Source organism: Cnephaeus nilssonii (assembly GCF_951640355.1).
Source record: "Cnephaeus nilssonii genome assembly, chromosome: 12".
NCBI classification, from domain to species: Eukaryota; Metazoa; Chordata; class Mammalia; order Chiroptera; family Vespertilionidae; genus Cnephaeus; species Cnephaeus nilssonii.
This window is the reverse complement of record NC_137083.1, coordinates 79968287-79988327: the sequence shown is the minus strand read 5'-3', so window position 1 is coordinate 79988327 and position 20041 is coordinate 79968287. Positions and strand designations below refer to the sequence as shown.

Below are 20041 nucleotides of genomic sequence, written 5' to 3'. Positions count from 1 at the left end.
CATTTGCTGCTCCTGAGGATGAAACATTTGCGAAATAATGTTTTTTCCTCAAAGTGACACACTACCCGAGTTATGCTCAGTTTTTTGGCGAAGTTTGATACACCAAGCTCAAAAGGTTGCCCATCACTGGTCTAAGGGAAGAGCGACGTGGGTGCCTTGCTCCACACTGGGCAAACCTCTCAGATTCCACAGCTAAGCAGCAGACCTTCCACTGCAGTGCAATCTACAGACCTTGTCACATAGAAACCCACACCTGAAACCTATATGATCATATTAACCAACTAGTGGCTTGGTGCATGGATTCGTGCACACTGAAAGGAAATTAATTAGAAGAAATATTTCAATATTGCTATTCGCCCTTTCTCTATAATAGAAGTGTCAGAGATGAAAGAAAATTAGTAAAATGTATATGAAAATAATAAATTGATTAATAAATAAACAATAACAAGCTATAACAACTAAGATGATATAAACCAAAAACATGTTATAAAAACAGTGATAAAAACAATGACTAATAAATTGATTAAACTTATTCTAATATCTCCCTGTATACTTTAAGAGTAAAAACACTTTCAGAGTGCTTGACTAATTTCCCTTGTGATGAAGTATTTGCAACGTTAACTTTAATGTCACACACTCTTCAAACTTGAGAAAAAGCAACATATAACTGACCATGTCTGAAAACGGGTTCAGGTAGGAATATTCCTACTCTGTCTAGAGTTTGTCCTTGTGATTAATTAACAGTCACCGCAAATGCTGGCATCACGGGAAACTGTCTTCAAATTAATTTAAGTGGAAGGCCAGTGTCAGATGGGAACAAATATCGTGCACAAGTGAGTAAACGTTTATTTTTAAATTGCCAGTGTGCATCATATGTACTGGGTGGTCAGTCGGACGTACGTACGTACAGTCACTTAGCTTTTTATATATATAGACATATATATATATAGATGTCACCCAATGAATTTTATTAGAAAAGAAAAAAAAAGGGATGCATTGCAGACACCACCACCACCGCTATCACACCACGTGGACTCGAGGTGGTGCCACAGTCCAACGCTCACAGGCTTAGCTGGGTCATCACAGTGGGAGCCCCCTCAGCTCCATCCCTGCCAAGTCTATTTATATTTAAAACATAATTAAAACAAGACATTGTTATACATATATTTTCAAAATTTATACTCACAATGTCATTCTAACACTACTGTAGAAGCTTGTTCTATCAGTGTGGTTATAGACTTAGCATCTTAGCATGTGTGGCTGCAGCTTAAATAGCTACACCCTCACTCACAACCATCCCAGGAGCAAGACTGGCAAGAACGAAGAGCACTCGGCTCAGCCCCAGGCAGGTGCACAGGCTCTGGCAGAAGCTCTATACCCAGGGACTTCCACAGGACATAGGGGACCTCGCCTTGTACTTCCTTTTAAGGGTAAGTGATGTAACCTAGAAAACTTCTTTCTTGTTGTCCTCTCCTTTTCTCATTAAACAATTCAACATTGTTTTTGCTCCGCTTCAAGTGCCCTCATTCAAACTTTATTATTTATAATACAACTAGAGGCCCAGTGCACGAAATTCATGCACGAGGAAGCAGGGGGGAGGGGGTGTCGCTCAGCCCAGCATGCACCCTCTCCAATCTGGGACATCCCTCTCACAATTCAGGACTGCTGGCTTCCAACCGCTCACCTGCCTGCCAGCCTGATCACCCCCTAACCACTCTCCTGCCAGCCTGATTGATGCCTAACTGCTCCCCTACTGGCCCGATTGCCCCTAACTGCCCTCCCCTGCTGGCCTGGTGACCCCTAATTGCCCTCCTCTTCCGGCGTGGTCGCCTCTAACTGCCCACCCCTGCCGGCCTGGTCGCCCCCAACTGCCCTCCCCTGTAGGCCTGGTCGCCCCCAACTGCCCTCCCCTGCTGGCCATGTTGTGGCAGCCATCTTGTGTCCACATGGGGGTGGCCATCTTTGACCACATGGGGGTGGCCATCTTGTGTGTTGGAGTGATGGTCAATTTGCATATTATCTCTTTATTATATAGAACTATTGGCCCAGGGCACAAAATTCATGCACAGGTGTGTATGTGTGTATGTGTGTCCCTCAGCCCGGCCTGCATCCTCTCCAATCTGGGAGCCCTCGAGGGATATCCGACTGCCGGTTTAGACCCGATCCCACAGGGACAACCCATTCGCAATCCGGGACTGCTAGCTCCTAACCGCTCACCTGCCTGCCTGCTTGATTGCACCTAACCACTCTGCCTGCTGGCCTGCTTGCCCCCAACTGCACCCCCTGCTGGCCTGATCACCCCCAACTGCCCTCCCCTCCTGGCCTGATCACCCCTAACCGCCTCTGCCTCAGCCCCGCCACCATGGCTTTGTCTGGAAGGACATCCAAAAGGTCTCATGGTCTAATTAGCATATTACCCTTTTATTAGTATAGATAGTATATGACATACCGCCATAACTATAACATATCTACCAGTATTACTCTATGAGAATACGTACTTCATGTAATAGGAATGCATCTAATACATTACATTGTATATGTTGGAAGTAGTAGGAAATACTATATTCGTAGCAATAATATACACCCTGTGACTTCCCTTCTTGATTTGGGAATGGTTCCCCAGTTCTTTGTACGTTTCCTGGCCCCTAATATATATATATATTTTGGTCATTCAGTATAACTTTATTTACTGTTTATTGCACATGATTTGATGTCTTTAATTTCTAACCACCAAATATTCAAAGGACTATTTTTTTCATGAAGTTTAACATTAACATTAGTGAATTCATATATTCATGTGTTTTTATTGTAAACATCTGAATTATTCACATTGTCATAGATCCTGAACTCATAAGCATGGACCATGCGTAGGCTGGCAGCAAGCCAGGAAGCCACTCTGCAAGCAAACAGATACTCTGCATAAAGAGAAAAGTCACAGCCCAACGTTTAATGTCCAACCTGAGTCACCTCAGAATGTTACATATATTGACTTCTTAATTCATATAGTATTGGGAACTCAACTGCTTGGTTGGTGATGGGGTTGACCTAGTTTCGGGAGGATTATTCCTGAAATAATTAAGAAAAGGGGGGCTCAATCTTTCTTCTTGGTTGCTTGCTCCTCCCCAGCACCTTCACCTTTCTTCTCGTCCTCAGTTTCTTGGGCATCTTCTCCTTCACCTTCACCTCCTTCTTCTTCCTCTTTTGCATCCTCAAATTCTTCCTTGGCATCTTCTTCCTCTTCCTCTCCTTCCTCTTCCTCAGCCTCTTCCTTCTCCTTCTCCTCCTCCTCTTCAGGTTCTCCTTCCGAGGGGGGTTCATCCTTAGCTTCCCCGGCTTTTGCAGCCTCAATGGTCTCCTCCACCTCGATCTGCTCCTCCTGGACGTGGCTGCTGTATTAAGAAGGGAAGGAGTGAGCGGACATCAAGTAGGAGCTGGTATGTAAATCACCGTAGGCAGATCGGCCAAAGACCTGGGAACTCTGGGAGTAGACACTGGCTATGCTTCCCACGATGGTGAAACTGAGCCGGGTCTCCTCACCTTCCAAGAGTTTCCTGTAAGCTGCAATGTCAATGTCCAAAGCCATCTTCTCATTGAGGAGGTCCTGGTATTCTTTTAAATATCGTGCCATTTCACTCTTTGTAGTTCTCAACTCACTTTCTAATTTGTTGATTGTGTCCTGCAGAGCACTAACGTCAGCATTCTGCATATCCTCCAGCTCTTGCAGCTGCTTTCCCAGTGCTTCATTCATGCCCCGGCATGCTTTGATCTCCAGGGTCTTGGCCTTGAGCAGGCGGCGGCTCTCAGACACCTCGACCTTGGCGGCATGCACCCCGTAGGTGTTCTTGGCAGTGCTCTCAGTCAGCACGGTGAAGCGGCTCTTGAACCATCCTTCAGCATTCTGCATGTTCTTGGCAGCCAGCTTCTCGTACTGGGCGCGGATGTCTTTGAGCGTGGCGGAGAGATCGGACTTGGAGAACACGTCCATCTCCACAGAGATCTGAGCATACTGGATCTGTGCCTGTAGCTCCGTGATCTCCTCTTCATGCACCTTCTTCAGAAAGGCAATTTCCTCCATCAGGCTGTCGATGCACTTTTCAAGCTGAGCGCCGGCGAGAGCCTTCTCGTCTGCACCTTTGCGCGCCTCCAGCAGCCAGCCCTTGGCATCCTGGCGGTTCAGCACCTCTTCCTTGCAGCGCACCTGCAGGTTGCTCCCAGCCCCTTCTGAGCTCCTTCCTAATGGGGTCCGAGGCTGCACCCATGATCCCACTGCCCTCTCCTCACCAGGGACGGAGCGCTGTGAGGAGGGGCACAGGCATCCCGTTTTCATTAAAATGTTCAACCTGGGCCCGCTCCACCAGTGTCCGCAGGCAGCCTGAGGGCAGACAGTGATCCCGGAGGCACTGGCCGCCCCCACCAGAGCTCAGCCACGATGGATGGTCCGGGGTGAGACAGCCCCGCAAAGGCCTCGTGGCTGTGATTTGGACTCGCTTCCTTAAACAGGGACCTGGCGCTAGGGTGGGCGGCAGCAACGCTTCCTCCCCAGCCCGTGCTGGAGCGGGTCCCTGCGGTTTCAAAACCGAACTATGAGGGCCAGCCTCCCGGGCGGCAGAGGCCCTGAGCCCACCGGCTCTCCCTGGATCCCACCAAGGCTTGCTTCTCACACTTGTTGAAAACCTTCTCTGTCCTCTTGCCATAGTAATCAGTTCGGGCTGAAAGGACTGGGGACTCTGGCCGGCATGAGGGGATATGGGCACCGCCATTTTGTGTCAGAGTGATGGTTAATTTGCATATTACCCTTTTATTAGATAGGGTGACCTCTAATCCTTCTTCAGAACAGAAAAAAACATGGCAAATGGGAGGGAAAATAGATCCTTCAAGAGATCTAGAACTCCAACATACAAAATTCAGTTTTCAGGACAGAAAGACCAGTGCAATGCAGCCACCGAACCTCCCTCTGTCAGTGCCATGGATTAAGCACTGGCCACACAGACTCCAGTCTGGAAAATGGACAGGAGAACTACCAAGGATGCACACTCTCCCCACCCGCCCCCCCCCCCCCCAACAGAGACAGCAGGACACTGGGGACACTGGGCTCACTGCTGACCTGTGATCTGACCCCAAATTCTTAGCTACTGTTGCTACTGTTGGTCTGAGGTTCTCTGATCAAGATGACCACATTTCTGCACCTGAAAACAATCCTCTAGTGTCAGTTCTATGCCTGCAAAGTAGCCCGATCACTACTAACTGTCAGGAAACAACTACCCCTATGCCCTGCCCACGCCACAGAAAACCACGCCTGAGGACAGAGGCCAAAGTTCTTGGTTCACTTGTCATTACTACATACAAATAAAAGGAACCCTAACATCTCTCTCGGAACCCAAAAGTGAAAGGCAGTGGAAAGGTTTAGTGTTTAGAAAGGTATTTGTTCTTGTTCACTTTTAGGAACTCTCAATAGTACAGGGAGATTCCAAACACATCAAGAATGAATTACTTTTATCAGCTCTAGCCTGAAATGTCTCCCATTCACTCCTGGAGCAGAGAGCACTGTGTTCCTCAGAAACCTTCCCATCATCAGTGTGTAAGTGCTCTGTCTCAGGCAGGCAACCTGGGGCCTGGAGTGAAAGCACTGCTCCACCTGGCAGGAAGGGCAGGAGCGAAAGCACTGCTAGAGGAAACCAGGTGAGCCGCCTCCTCGCTGGTTTACCGACAGGGTCTAGAAGCTGCAGAGACAGGGTCCTGGGGAAAACCTGGTCTACAGTGGACTGGAGACTCACCATTTGCTGCCAGCCCCATGGAGACCCTTAAGCACTCAGAATTAGCCAGTTTTAAGAGACCAAAATACAGTTCACATTATTTCCTATTTGTAAAATCTAATCCAAGTCCCACAGCTGTTAATATGAAAGGCTATTTCTATAAATTAAGATCAAGAAGGTTACTTTAAAATTTAATTATCCTAATATATAAAAACCCTGGGTTGAAATGACCAGTAATGACCAGAGGCTGACCAACCAGAAGTCAGTGCTGGCTCCGCCCCTAAGCAAGCAGTAAAGGGCAATTAGGCAGGCAGGCAGAGGGGTTAGGGGTGACCAGGTAGGCAGACCAGCGGTTAGGGGAGATCAGGTAGGCAGGCAAGTGGTTAGGGGAGATCAGGTAGGCAGGCAAGTGGTTAGGGGAGATCAGGTAGGCAGGCAAGCGGTTAGGGGAGATCAGGTAGGCAGACCAGCGGTTAGGGGAGATCAGGTAGGCAGGCAAGTGGTTAGGGGAGATCAGGTAGGCAGGCAAGCGGTTAGGGGAGATCAGGTAGGTAGGCGAGCGGTTAGGGGCGATCAGGTAGGCAGGCAGAGTGGTTAGGGGTGATCAGGTAGGCAGACCAGCAGTTAGGGGTGATCAGGTAGGTAGGCGAGCGGTTAGGGGCGATCAGGTAGGCAGATGATCCCTCGCAGGGCTGGCCCCACCCCCCAGCAAAGAAAGAGGGAGGCTCAGGCCAGCCAAGCCATTGCACCCCAGTCTGTCGCCTGCAGAGGGAGGCCACCGGTGGCAGGGGAGTGGGGGCAGTGCTGCACAGATGGCAAGCAGTGGCAGCGGTGGGGGTGGGGCCAGCTGCCTGCAGCCCGGGAAAGGAAAGCCCCGATAGGCCCTGATCTCAGGCCAGGCCTAGGGACCCTGCCCGAGAGTGCAGGTCGGGCTGAGAGGCCTCTCCCCAACCCCCCCCAGTGAATGAATTTTCATGCACTGGGCCTCTAGTTACAAATAAAATGTGTGTGTGACTGGGGGGAAAAAACTATATATACATGTGCATATGTGAACTTTAAGATAATCTGAGGATTTCAAAGCATCATCTGTTCAGTTGGAATAGATATTCCATAAAGTTTATACGTAAGCATCTGAAAATTCCCAACTAATCGAACTCTGGGGAAGAAGTTCTGACAGCAGTGTGCACAAGAGATAAAACACCTGTCTCCGCCTTAAAAGCATTATTTTAACACGAAGTAGCCAGCACTTCACGATAAACCAGGAAGTGACTGAGTCATAGGCTGGACAACTGGCACTGGTGCCATGGAGCAGGTGCCCACCTGGATGGGTCCCACTGACATGAGCAGGCTCTTCAGCTGGGCGTCAGTGGTGGATGACGACAGGCCTTCGACAGACACGACGCAGGGCTGCGGCTTGCACTCCACCACCCGCAGGTTCTGCTTATTTGGCATCGGGCGCCCGCGGCCCATTGGCCCTGCTGTTCCCCGGCCTCTCCCGTGCATGACGACCTGCCAACAACAGGAGGAACTGGTCAATTCAAAAGCTTTGGTTATTTTGCACAACTACTAAGATATATCAGTGAGCAAATAACTCAGAATCCATTAAAATACACCATGAGCTACAGGATTTCCTATAGTTTTTGCTGTGCTCAGAAAATAATTTAATGTGTAAAGAGGATACCACCACCCAGCAAACGTGAAAGGAAGACAAGAGCTGATTTGGAGCCCAGCAGGGACGAGGCGGCACCTCTGTTCCCTCCGTGCTAACGATGAAGCAGCAGGCCCACGGGATCCAGCAACACACATCAGCAGCACTTAGGGTTCAGGTTGTTCCTAATGGCCCCAGAGCCTGAGTTTCTCCCTCCGTACTCCAGGCCAACTCCGCAGGGATGGTGCAACCCACTGCCACCACACAGGCACCACAAGCCACAACCTCACAGATCCAGCTCACGTGGTTAAGTACACACGTGCACTGGCACCCTGAGAACTGAAAAGCCACTTCTGTCACAATGGTCCCCTGGCTGCTGCCCTTTACATTCACCTGCAGAGCTTTAAATCAAACCAAAAGCCCAAACCAAGGACACAGGGCACAGGGCCTCTACCCTGACCTCCAAAATTATGACATCACTGGTCTAAGGTGGGGCCCAGACCTCAGGAGTTTCTAAAGCTGTCCAGTGTTCAAAACACTGTTCTGGGACCTTTTAACAAAGAGGACAGAGCTGATCTTTCTGGTCTGTTCTAACTAGGAAACAAGACAGAACACTGGTGCCAAGTGTTTCCTTGAAAACAGAACTCATCCAACACAGAACATGCATGAGAAGCAGCCACAGAGTGGGTGGGACCAAGCAGCACCAGACTTCCCAGGCTTCCTACCCAGACTCGGCCCTAGAATTTTGGGTAGAAAGGAGAGCATGCTGGCTGGCCATCTCCAGGGTACAGCTCAGGGCAGCAGGAAACCACCGCACCCTGGGTGGTGGGTGCTGTCCCAAAGCTGAATCATTAAAAAGTCATTACAGGAAGCAGGCAAGCACTCCTTCCCGTCACAGCACTGGTGAGGACACAGCTGTACCTTCTTGGTGGGGTGAATCCCTTGGATGCTCTTGATGCCCGGAGGGCCTGCTGAGTACACATGGGCCCCGACTGGCAGGTGCTGGGGCTGCTGAAGGGCCCCCTTGGTCAGCGTCACCTTGCGGGCAGGCTGCTGTCTCACTTCTGGAGGCTGGGGAGGCCGCTGGGGCTGGCCGTCCGGGTGAAAAAAGCCATCGCTCTCTCCTCCCTGCTGAAAGGAACAAGGCAGCATACTGGTCAGTATCTGCACAGCCAGACATCCCTCCCCACCAACCGACAGTGTCCCACTGAGACACAAAACCATCACACGCTAGAAAACCAAACCTGTTGTTTCACTAGAGCCACCAGGACATTTCTCACTTGACAGTGTTTGGATTTAAATAACAGTTTTGAAATGAAAAACAGTAAGATCTTGGATTAGTATACCCACTCAAGAGGTCGTAATTAAAGGAAAAGCTGTTTAGCTCAGTAAAATATTGCTTAACTTGAAAAATACTTCATACTCAACATGCATTTCCCATCTGCATGAGTATTTGTGTTAGAATCTGAGTTTGCATAATCAATGATTTAACTCTTAACTCCTATTTAAATTTAAGGGAAGCAGGCCACCATGCTCCCTCGTCCCCTGGTTGTGGTCATGAATCCTGGGCCGTGTCCAGCCCTTCCTTCCTCGGACACAACACTGCACATGGACTCTGGGCACAGGGGTCCTGTTGAGTCACAAGTGCCATTACCAACTAGAGTCAATGACTCAGAGGAGGAACGCCTGCATTCTAGTAAGAGCTTTACAAGTATCAGAAATCTAACCTTTTGCGTTTTACTAATGTTCCCTCATTTCATGACCTTAAACACTGTTAATCAGTGAAAAAGTAAGCACACACTCAAGCTACACTGAGAGTCCTAACTCCACCGGGTAGCAAAAAGCCCTCTGGCTGTGTCCGTCGGTCACTTTCAGTGTGAAGTGTAGCATCTTCCCAGCAAGGAGCTGGTGACCAGGACAGAAAAGTGGATACAAGAAAGTCAGACCTGGACCTGCCAAATTATGTCATCTTAACAGAAATGGGTGCTTGAAGGTGAAAGGAGATTCAGACTTCTATGAGCACTACACTCTGCTCCCGACACAAACAAACATATCGGTCAATGGCTAATCTTCCCCATGCAGACTGCTGTGTTATGCAGTAATAGAGGAGCTTGGCAAATGAGCCCAGAAGCAGCTCCTATATTTTCTGTCTCTTTTCCCTCTAAATGTATCTTTTGAAGACAGTTTAATGGAACAAAGGGAAGGAACAGGGGCTGGAGCAAGCCAAGAATAGGTAAAATGTTTGCAAAAGCTGTCCAAACTAAGGAAAAATGAGATTAAAAAGTCACAGACAGTCTTCTGGCTATGGAAGCATGGAGAGGGCAGCAAAGCCTCCCCACCCACAACTCGAGGCATATAACTGGGCACAACAAGAATTCCAGGACTCGCAAGTGGAGCAGCAAGAGCAGTGCATGTAGGGCCGTGGGATAGGAAGTCACAGAGAGCTGATCTGACACGTCAAGCAGCACCGTCAGTGAAGTCGGTGGAGGGGACAGGAAACACGCACAGATCTGATGGCCTCTGATCTTGGTCCCATTTGCAACAGTAGTCGACCAGCCAGAAATCCGAGAAAGTGAGGAAATTCTGGCCATGAAAGAGCTACTGAAGATGTAGGTAAGTCCTTCCCATGCAGCTGACAGGGTCTCAGGCAGCTAGCAGGAAGTAAGAGCCTGAGTGGGCTGCAAGTGCCCACTCTGACCACACAGATTCCCTGCAAAGGGCCCCAGGAACCTGGATACAATCTCTTCCTGACCAAGTGACTGACCACTGAGCTATGCAGCAACAGGGCCAACCCCTAGGAAACCAGGCTAATAAGAATAAAAAATGGACAAAAACTATTTTGAACTGAATAAAAATACAACATATCAAAATCAAGGGGATGTAACCGGCTGGTGTGGCTCAGTGGTTGAGTGTCGACCCATGAACCAGGAGGTCAAAGTTCAATTTCCAGTCAGAGCACACGCCCGGTTGCAGGCTCCATCCCCAGTAGGGGTTGTGCAAGAGGCAGCCAATCCATGATTCTCTCTCATCACTGATGTTTCTCTCTCTCTCTCTCTGAAATCTGTGTGTGTGTGTGTGTGTGTGTGTGTGTGTGTGTGAGAGAGAGATAATAATAAAGAGCTAATATGGTAATGGTTGGGATGCCGTAATGCATAATGACTGATTGCAGGAGGCTGCCTGCGCGTGCGCAGCGAGGCATTGCTCCGGAGAGACAGAGACGGGGCTTCAGGGGCTGAAGCCGGGAGGCGCCCTGAAGGAGGCGGGACCATCCTGTGCTGGGGAAGGCGGGGGTGAGAGCCCATAGTACCTCCCTTACCAGTCCTTCGCCACCCACCGCTTGCACTCAGAGAGCCCACCTGCCAGGGGAAGGAGCACAGTGCAGCAGGCAGGAGGCTTCCATGCTCTCCTCCAGCGCCATGACGGGGGCGGAGCCACCGTGTTGCTCTGGAGACAGGGCGGAAGCAGGGAGGCGCCTGGAGAAGGCGGGACCAGCCTGAGGCGACTAGAGGGACTGAGAGCCGGCTTGAAGCGGCCAGAAAAGGCCAGAGGGGTTGGGGGCAGGGCCAGGTGTGTGAAGCTCTGGGTGGGGCCACGCGATTTAGTGCGCTGGGCTCCGTGTGTGTGTGTGTGTGTGTGTGTGTGTGTGTGTGTGTGTGTGTGTGTGTGTGTGTGTGTGTAATCTAGGGGATGCAACTAAAACAGTTCTATCAGAAAGGAAAAGACACCTATAATCAATAACCTAAACTTTTATTTGAATAAAACTAGAAAAATAAAAAGAAATCAAACCCAAACAGAAGAAAGGAAGTAAGATCACAGTGAAAGGCAATGACATAGTAAACAGAAAAACAATAGAGAAAAATAAAGGAAACCAAAGTTGGATTTTTGAGATCAACAAAATTGATCACCCTTTAAACTGACCAAGAAAAAAGAAGAGAAAACACAAATGACCAAAATCAGGAACAGAAGAGGGATTATCAGAACGGGTGCTACAGACATTAAAAAGGGTGACATGAACAACTTTATATCAACTAATTGGATAATTTCAATGAAATAAACAAACTCCATAAAAGATGCAAGATAGCAAAAAGAGACCATTGAAAATCTGAGAAGAGCCCTAGCTGATTTGGCTCAGTTGGACAGAGCATCGGCCTGTGGACTGAAGGACCCCGAGGTCGATTCCAGTCAAGGCCATGTGCCTGGGTTGCAGGCTCAATCCCCAACAGGAGGTGTGCAGGAAGCAGCAAATCAATGATTCTCTTTCATCATTGATGTTTCTCTCTCTCCCTTTCCCTTCCTCTCTGAAATCAATAAAAATATATATATTTTTTAAAAATCTGAGAAGACAACCAACTCATTAAAAACCTCCCAGAAAGAAATGTCTAAGCCCCAATGGATTCAGTGATGAATTCTATCAACTATTTAAAGAAAAAGACCACTCTTTCAGAGAACAGAGGAGAGCCCTGCCCAGCAAGTCAGCCTGAGCATCGAAGGGTCACAGGTTCAATTCCCAGTCAAGGCCATGTTACCTGGGTTGCAGGTTCAATCCCCAAGCCTGGTCAGGGTGTGTCCAGAAGGCAACCAATTCTATGTGTCTCTCTAAATCCATCTCTCTCTCTCCCTCTCCCCTCTCCAACCCCCTCCCCCCACTTTTCCTCCCTTCAACTCTAGTGATTCCCTCAGGCTCTGCCCCATCCAATTTGTTGCCTCACCCAAGCTGTTTGAAGCAGCTTTTCCATATGAATGGCCTATCCTGGCTCAGGCTTAGACATTGCTAAAATCTCTTACACAAGCAGCAGCTGGAGTCAGCATGCCCCAAACTTATCAATAACAGGCCCAAGACCCAGCACTAGCACCAGCCTACCTTGCATCACAGCTGGGCCTCACCTGGGGACTTCCTAGCCCAATACAAGTAGCAGCCATCTGCAGATCACTCTGTGGTTCCTGCTGGGTGGCCCGAGGCAGTGGCTGATTTTGCACCTCCCAGGAAGCCCCAGAGCCAGTGTACCCAGTGGACAGCTTCAGACCATACCAGATTATAACTCTACCATCCACAAGCAACACACTCAAGGGGCAGATTCAGTGAGCACCAAAGCCCCACTAAAGCAAGTCCTGCTCCATAGGGGTGTCTACTGCACAGCAGCTCTTTCATTGCAGACATACCTGGTCCTCACAGCCAATTGGCCTGGAGGTTAATTCCTCCCAGTGACACCAACAGCAATCAAGACTCAACTACAATAAGACTGTGCAACCAGCCCACACAGCCCACACCTAGAGTGCCTAGCTCAGGTGACGGAAGACTGAGTCACTGAGCCCTACAGGTCACCTAATACATAAGGCTGCTCTACAAATTCCAGGAGACATAGCAGCTCTACCTAATACACAGAAACCAACACAGGGAAGCAGCCAAAATGTGAAGACAAACATCACAAATGAATGAAATGAAAGCAAGCAAACTCCTGGATACAGAGTTTAAAACAATGGTTATAAGATTGCTCAAGGATCTTAACGAAAGCTTCAAGGGACTTAGTGAGACTTTCAAGGAAATCAGTGAGAACATCAAAGACATGAAAAAGTACCAATCAGAAATGAAGAATACACTAATGAAACAAAGAACAATCTGCAGGGATTCAAGAATAGAGGATTCTGAGACACAAATTAACAATTTGGAATATGAGGAAGCAAAAAATAGCCAATGAAAAGAGCAAAAAGAAAAAATAATCCAAAAATATGAAGATTAGTGTAAGAAGCCTCTGGGACAACTTAAGTGTACCAACATTTGCATTATGGGGGTGTCAGAGGGAAAAGAGAGCAAGATATTGAAAACCTATCTGAAGAAATAATGACAGAAAACTTCTCCTAACTGGTGAAGAAATAGACTTACAAGTCCAGGAAGAGCAGAGGAACTCAAAGAGGCCCACACCAAGACGCATCATAATTAAAATGCCAAGGGTTAAAGACAAAGAGAGACTCTTAAAGGCAGCAAGAGAAAAAGCAGTTAATTACCTACTGTCGCTGATTTCTGAACAGAAACTTTGCAGACCAGAAGGGAGTGGCAAGAAATACTCAAGGTGATGAATAGCAAGGACCTACAACCAAGATTACCCTACCCAGCAAAGCTATCATTTGGAATTGAAGGTCAGATAAGGAGCTTCACAGTCAAGAAAAAGCAAAAGGAGTTCATCACCACCAAACCAGGATTACATGAAACGTTGAAGGGTATTCTTTAAGAAGAAGAAGAAAATGAAGACGAAGAAGAAAAAAAAAATAGATCTAAAATATGAACAATAAAATGGCAATAAATACGTATCTATTAACAATTGAAAATAAAAATAAATGAACAAGAAATCTAATGAACAAAACAAACTGATGAATAAAATAGAATCAGAGGCATGGAAACATGAAATAGACTAATGACTCTCAGAGGGAAGGAGGGTAGAGGGGTGGGAAGAGATTAAGGTGCTGAAGGCCTGGGGTAGGGCGGAAACTGGGTGGAGGGGTACAAGGGGGGGGGTGAAGGGGGACATCTGTAATACTCTTAACAATACATTTTTTTTAAAAAAAAGAATAGGCTTTTTTCCCCAAATGAGAGAACAAGTCTTCCTTTTCAAATTCTTACCAAAAATTTTTAATTCCAGAGTTATTTCAATTAACACTGGGAAAGAGCCAAACTATTCTTCACTAGTTGTGGCCAGACTCACCCAGGGACAGACCAAACTGAATGCATACATTTATTTAGGAGTCTTCTAGAACTTAAGCATATAGTTACAGCACTGAAAGATATAAATTAAAAAATACTGTCGATTCAAATCAGGAATTCCAGAATTCTGTTATCTGAACATAAGGAAATAACTGGTCATCTGTGGATGGCAGATTATACTGTAGTCCAAAGAAGTGGTTGGGGTCCCAGGGAAGCCTCTTGTGAATTCTCCCTCCTATAAGGCCTATACCATTCCTTCCACAGCAGTGTGTTTAGACATGATTTTAAATATTTCACTTCCTCCAAACAGATGAGAAAAAACTAAGTTAGGGCCCGGCAGGCGTGGCTCAGTGGTTGAGCATCAACCTATAAACCAGGAGGTCACGGTACGATTCCCAGTCAGGGCACATGCCCGGGTTGCGGCCGCAATCCCCAGTGTGGGGCGAGAAGGAGGCAGCCAATCAATGATTCTCTCTCATCATTAATGTTTCTATCTCTCTCTCTCTCTCCCCTCCCCTTCCTCTCTGAAATTAATACAAATATATATTTTTTAAAAAGAAGTTTGGTCTATAGTACACCAAACTAGAAATATTTTGTTTTTTTTCCCCCCAATTATCTTTTAATGTACCATAAAATGTATTTTAGATTGGTTTTTCTTAAATATAAAGAAAGCTTCCTGAGTTAAGAAAGAGTAGAGAATACTTTTTATCAGCTTAATCATTATAAAAAATGCAGTTTGTAGCCACCATCATGAGCAGGACAAATTTATTTAAAACGAATGGTTTAAACGTACAGATAAAAAGGCCTATTGATACTGTCAGGGCACCCTGCAATTTGACAGATCAAATCTTATTTTCATTCTTAAAGCCCATGAAGAAGTGATATCGCTGACGTGCATTCACTAGTGAGCAAATTGATTAATCCCTCTCTATAGAAATCTCAACTCTTGATTACACCTATCAGACACTAAGCAGCATTATTCTAGAGTGACAACACTTTGACAAATTCCCCAACCATTTTTCTCAGCCTTTGTGGCCCTGCTAGCTTGTATTAACCCGATGAAAAATTAATTTTCCTTATCTTCTCCTAAACCCCAAAGTCCAAATCCGCCAAACTGGCAACTCTTTCTGTAAAGGTATTATGAAAACCTCTAAAAGATTAATTGCATGTCTTCAGGTGACATTAAATTAATTTCTGTACTCATGACAGACACTTGATACTCCGTACTGAGAGGACAGATAACATTGTCAGGACACACCGAAGGACAGTGGTTGGAGTCCCAGGGCAGCCTCTTGTGAATTCTCCCTCCGATAAGGCCCCCTCACTGTCAGGGCCAGGCACGATCTCACAGCCCCCAGACCTCCCCGCACAGGTTTCTATTAACCACAACAATGCTGGGCCGCCCCCTGTAATCTTCAGCTCACTCAGAGCCGGACGACACATGATATGCATGCTATACGAAGTTCCTAAATACAAACACGTTTAAGGCTCCATTTTGTCTGTGAAGGATAAACGCTAAGGGAAATAAGCAGCTAACATTCTCAGTCAGGCTCCTTCCTTGGTCAATTCCCTCATTAAAGCTGCAGCCTGAGGCGAGAACACGTCCCCTTTGCAGCGTTCACCTATTCTCTGCAATAAGCTACCCTGACATATGGCGAGCACACAAATATTTCAACAATGTCCACCTAGAATGCTTCCTATAACATTTAGGAATGGGTCCACATGGGCTGAGCTGGGACAAAATATGGAGCAGACAAACCTCAAAGCACTTGGGCTTCCTGGAGAAGAGCTCGACGGGCACACACACTGGATTTGACAGCAGGTGGCAACATGGCACAGAGACTCAGGGCTCTCTCTCAGCATGCTCTCTCCCTGAGATTTGTCAGGTTTGGGGAAATCTTTAAGAAGCAAAATTAACTGGCCTTTGGAGGAACAAAGCAAAGCCCTGAGCCTCTGAGGGAGTCATACCCCGGGCTCTCCAATTCCTGCCACATGAATCTTGGTCTGAAAAGGAGACAACTGCTAATGTGGGTTCCTCCAGCCACAGAGCCACGAACTCAGACTCTTCCAGAGAGAGCCCCCGCAGGGGTGAGGCCAGGCACTGCAAGGCAGAAACTTCCTGCCTGCCCTGGCTGAGAGCAGCAGACCGACAAGGTGGGAGTCAGGCTCGCACGTCCTGAGGTGCCTCCCCATCCACACCAGAGCAGTGTCTTTCCCACTCAGTTTCCCTCACTGTCTGATCTTCCCATCACAGGCATGTCCTCTGACACCTCATGTCCGACTGCCTTCCCTGGCCCTGGCGTGGCCTTCCCTCCGTCAGAAAATAGGCTGTGGCTTCTTTGCCACAGGAACGTTCCACGTGCTCTTCCCCTCTGCCCAGAGGGGCTTTTCCTTCCTGTACTCTCCTCAGGCAATCAGCACCTCCTCTGTCATTTCTTCAGGTCTCCCTATCACACTCACAGGTCTGCTGTGACCCGCAATGGTGACACGCTGGAGCGGGAGCCTGCACAGTACCTGGGGGCGAAGGAGCTGCTCTTTCTTTGCAGCTGCATACGGAGCTCCTCAGCCCCAAGTCAGGTCTATTGTGACAGCCACTGCCAAGTGCACCTCCACCCCTGCCATGGAGGGCAGGGCCTGAGACCTCCTCAGGACACCCTCCTTCCCTGCAGTACCTTCACCTCAGTCCTGCCAGAAGAACATGCCTAACACTAACCCTGGTCCACAGAGACTCATTTTAATACTTAAATAGTGGTGTTTAATCCTCTTGGAATTCTCACACAGGACAATCATTCAAAAAATGAATTCGATGCAGTACAAATATTTTCTACTCATGTTGATGACCTATTTCAAGAAATGTAATATACAAAAGAATCCAACTGATGCAGGAGATCTCTTGATTCACCTTCTGTCTTGGAACTCACCCTAGATGGACAGACATGCTGATAGGGCTCAGATGCAGTGTCACCCAGTGAGCAAGTCTGGTGTTCCCCTGGAGGACACAGGGCTGCTGCAGAACTGAGGCCCAGAAGCCATAAGAGGAATCTAAAACTCTGCACCAAAAAGCAAGGGTGTGTCCAAGGAATGCTGGGGACACTCCCAAGGACAGCACCAGCTTACCAGGGCACTCCCGTGCCAACTGGGACCATTCCTACACCCAAATAGATAATACTAGTAACAATTCATTGTGTAAAATAAGAATTCAAAGCCCATGTTGCTGTAACAAATGAACAAATAAATAAGTGAGGGCAAAGAGAAAGCTACCCCCGCAGAAACACGACAGATAACAAGCAGAAATGCAGCGCTGGCCCTAGAAATGTCAGTGCTGTTAACACGCTGCAAATCCACAAGAAATGGGATCGTTAATCTCAAAGCTCTTCCCATGAATTACTTATCAAGTACAAAGGGTAAGACTATTGCTTAAAATAGAGAGATTTGGCCGACACCACCTGACTCAATGATCAAAGTGCCAACATTGGACAAACCACCGGTAGGACTGTGAGGAGGACACAATATCCTTCTCTGCATCTCTGCTACAAACACTAGCCTGACACCCATCATGAGAAAATGGAAGACAAAGCAAATTAAAGGGCATTCGACAAAATATTTAGCTAAGTCTCCTCTTTAAAAATGTCTGAAGAGCCCAGCCAGCATGGCTCAGTGATTGAGAGTCGACCTATGAACCAAGAGGTCACAGTTTGATTCCTGGTCAGGGCACTTGCCCAGATTGTGGGCTCAGTCCTCAGTAGGGGGCGTGCAGGAGGCTGCATGTACTCATCCTTCACACCAACCTTAGCAATTTAATTTATAGACTAGAGACAGAGGTTCAGAAAAATGAAATAACTGTTCAGGGTCCCAAGGACAATTAATTATAGACAACCATCTGAACGTGGGCCAGCATCATGTACAAATGCACACTCTCGGTCCTGGGGAGGAGCGCTTCAATTTCTATGCTCCGTGAACAGGAATTTCCAAATTGCCACAACAATCAGGATTCAAGAGAGAACCCATGAAGAAAGTGAAGAGTGACTGTGAGTGGTAAACCCAGACAAGCATGATCGCCAGGACTGTGAAAACCAACATCAAGAAAGAAGCCATACTAAGCTCTTTGTGAAAAGCTTCCTGTGCCCGCCATGCACTCGCTACAACCAAGAGGAAGGAGGATCATGAACTAACATCACTCAAAGATAAGCAACAGAAGAGCAGACTAAAAACCTGCCTTAAGTCGCAGGCTCTTTCACTTTTCAAAAAACCCAATTTAATAAAATCTAAAGGTAAGTTATTTGATTATAAGTAACGCGATATGGAAACTGACAGAAGAGAACTCTGTGCGAAGCACCATCACCTCACAAGTCAAGCACAGAGAACCACCTGTTGCGGCTGTAAGGCACTTGCAATCTGTGCTGGCGTGAGTGCGAGGCACCTGCTCCCTAACCTCCCCAGGGACACACCCTGACTGGATCACCAACAGGGCACGTTCAGGAACAACGCTGCAGACTGACTCCTGTCCTGTCCAGAGTCAACAACTTGGACCAGGAGACCACTGATACAAAGAGTAATGTAACTAACTACATCGATGCCAGCTTAGGTCAGAGAAGGATCTATACTAATAAAAGGGTAATATGCTAAATAGACCGGACGTCTTCCTGATGTCCTTCCGGACAAAGCCACAGTGGCAGGGGCAGAGGCGGTTAGGGGCAATCAGGCAGGCAGGGGAGCAGTTAGGGGTGATCAGGCTGGCAGGGGAGAGCGGTTAGAGGCAATCAGGCCAGGAGCAGGGAGTGGTTAGAGCATTAGGCAGGGGAGAGCGCTTAGGGGTGATCAGGCTGGCAGGGGAGAGTGGTTAGGGGCAATCAGGCTGGCAGAGGAGAGTGGTTGGGGCAATCAGGCTGGCAGAGGAGAGCAGTTAGGGGCATCAGGCAGGCAGGGAGAGTAGTTAGGGATGATCAGGCAGACAGGCAGGCAAGCAGTTAGGAGCCATCGGTCCCGGATTGCAAGAGGGATGTCCTGGATTGGAGAGGGTGCAGGCCGGGCTGAGGGACCCACCCCCTTCCAGTGTGCGAATTTCGTGCACCGGGCCTCTAGTAAAGGAAATAAAACAGACTCCCAAGTAAATCTCTCTAAGAAACCTTATAAATATGATACTTACTGTACTTTTGTACTAACAGGATGTAAAGAAGCTCATTGTGAACATACAAGAACACAGAAATTAATTATATTAACTAGTAATTACCAATTATTTAGTTAGTTATGAACCTGAAGTGCATAAATAATACCCTGCATAGGTACAGTATATAAGCTGATCCTCCCAAATTCTAAGACCCTGTCAGAGCCTTACTGGAGTTGCCAGTTCAGACCTGGACTCACAGCCTGGCCCAGGGCATTAATGCCACAGCTGACAGAAGAAGAGAAGGGACCAGCAGGGATAGAATTTAAAGTCAGAAGAAATGTGCACACGCAACACTTAACAGAACTGTTTCCTTTTGTATTGCCTGAAATAAACACAATTAAGATAATGCTCTCTTAAAAATAGCTCCTACCCACACACAACACACACACACACACACACACACACACACACACACACACACATACACATACACACACACCCTGGCCATTAGAAAATACTGTTTATTCCAGGTCAGAGAGACACAAACAAGGCATTTACTAGGTGTACCGGTTAATAATGCCTATTTTTTTCAATAGATGGAGTTACACATATGTTGATATATATGCAATTTGATATGTATGCTATTTTGTTGTATTGACAACAAGCTTCAAAACTTCATATGTCAAATTTTCTGAAGGTGTTAACATCACAGATATTTTTATGCTTAAAAATGTCGAATTTCATGCCAATAAAAGAGCATTTGTGGGAAGTTTTAATTCATTACTTTATTTTGAAGAAAAGTGTTGCTGAATACTTAGGGAAGCTTATGATGAACA

General features: G+C 47.3%; 2 protein-coding genes across 3 annotated transcripts in view; both read right to left on the bottom strand.

Annotated features, from left to right (window-relative positions):
• RBM33 (RNA binding motif protein 33) overlaps positions 1-20041 on the bottom strand; it is a 111295-nt gene that overhangs the window by 6348 nt on the left and 84906 nt on the right. The window contains exons 15-16 of one of the 2 annotated variants that reach the window (XM_079786673.1): positions 8323-8529; positions 7074-7262 (exon numbers count right to left, since the gene is read on the bottom strand). In XM_079786673.1, the coding sequence (XP_079642799.1) occupies positions 7074-7262; positions 8323-8529 (396 nt within the window). Of the gene's footprint in view, positions 1-7073; positions 7263-8322; positions 8533-20041 lie in introns of both variants that reach the window. The other variant, XM_079786672.1, reaches the window with a different exon arrangement.
• LOC307108574 (neurofilament light polypeptide-like) lies at positions 2406-7067 on the bottom strand. The gene has a single exon (XM_079786674.1). It carries the CDS (start codon positions 4325-4327, stop codon positions 3395-3397), a length of 933 nt encoding a protein of 310 aa, XP_079642800.1. The 5' UTR covers positions 4328-7067; the 3' UTR covers positions 2406-3394.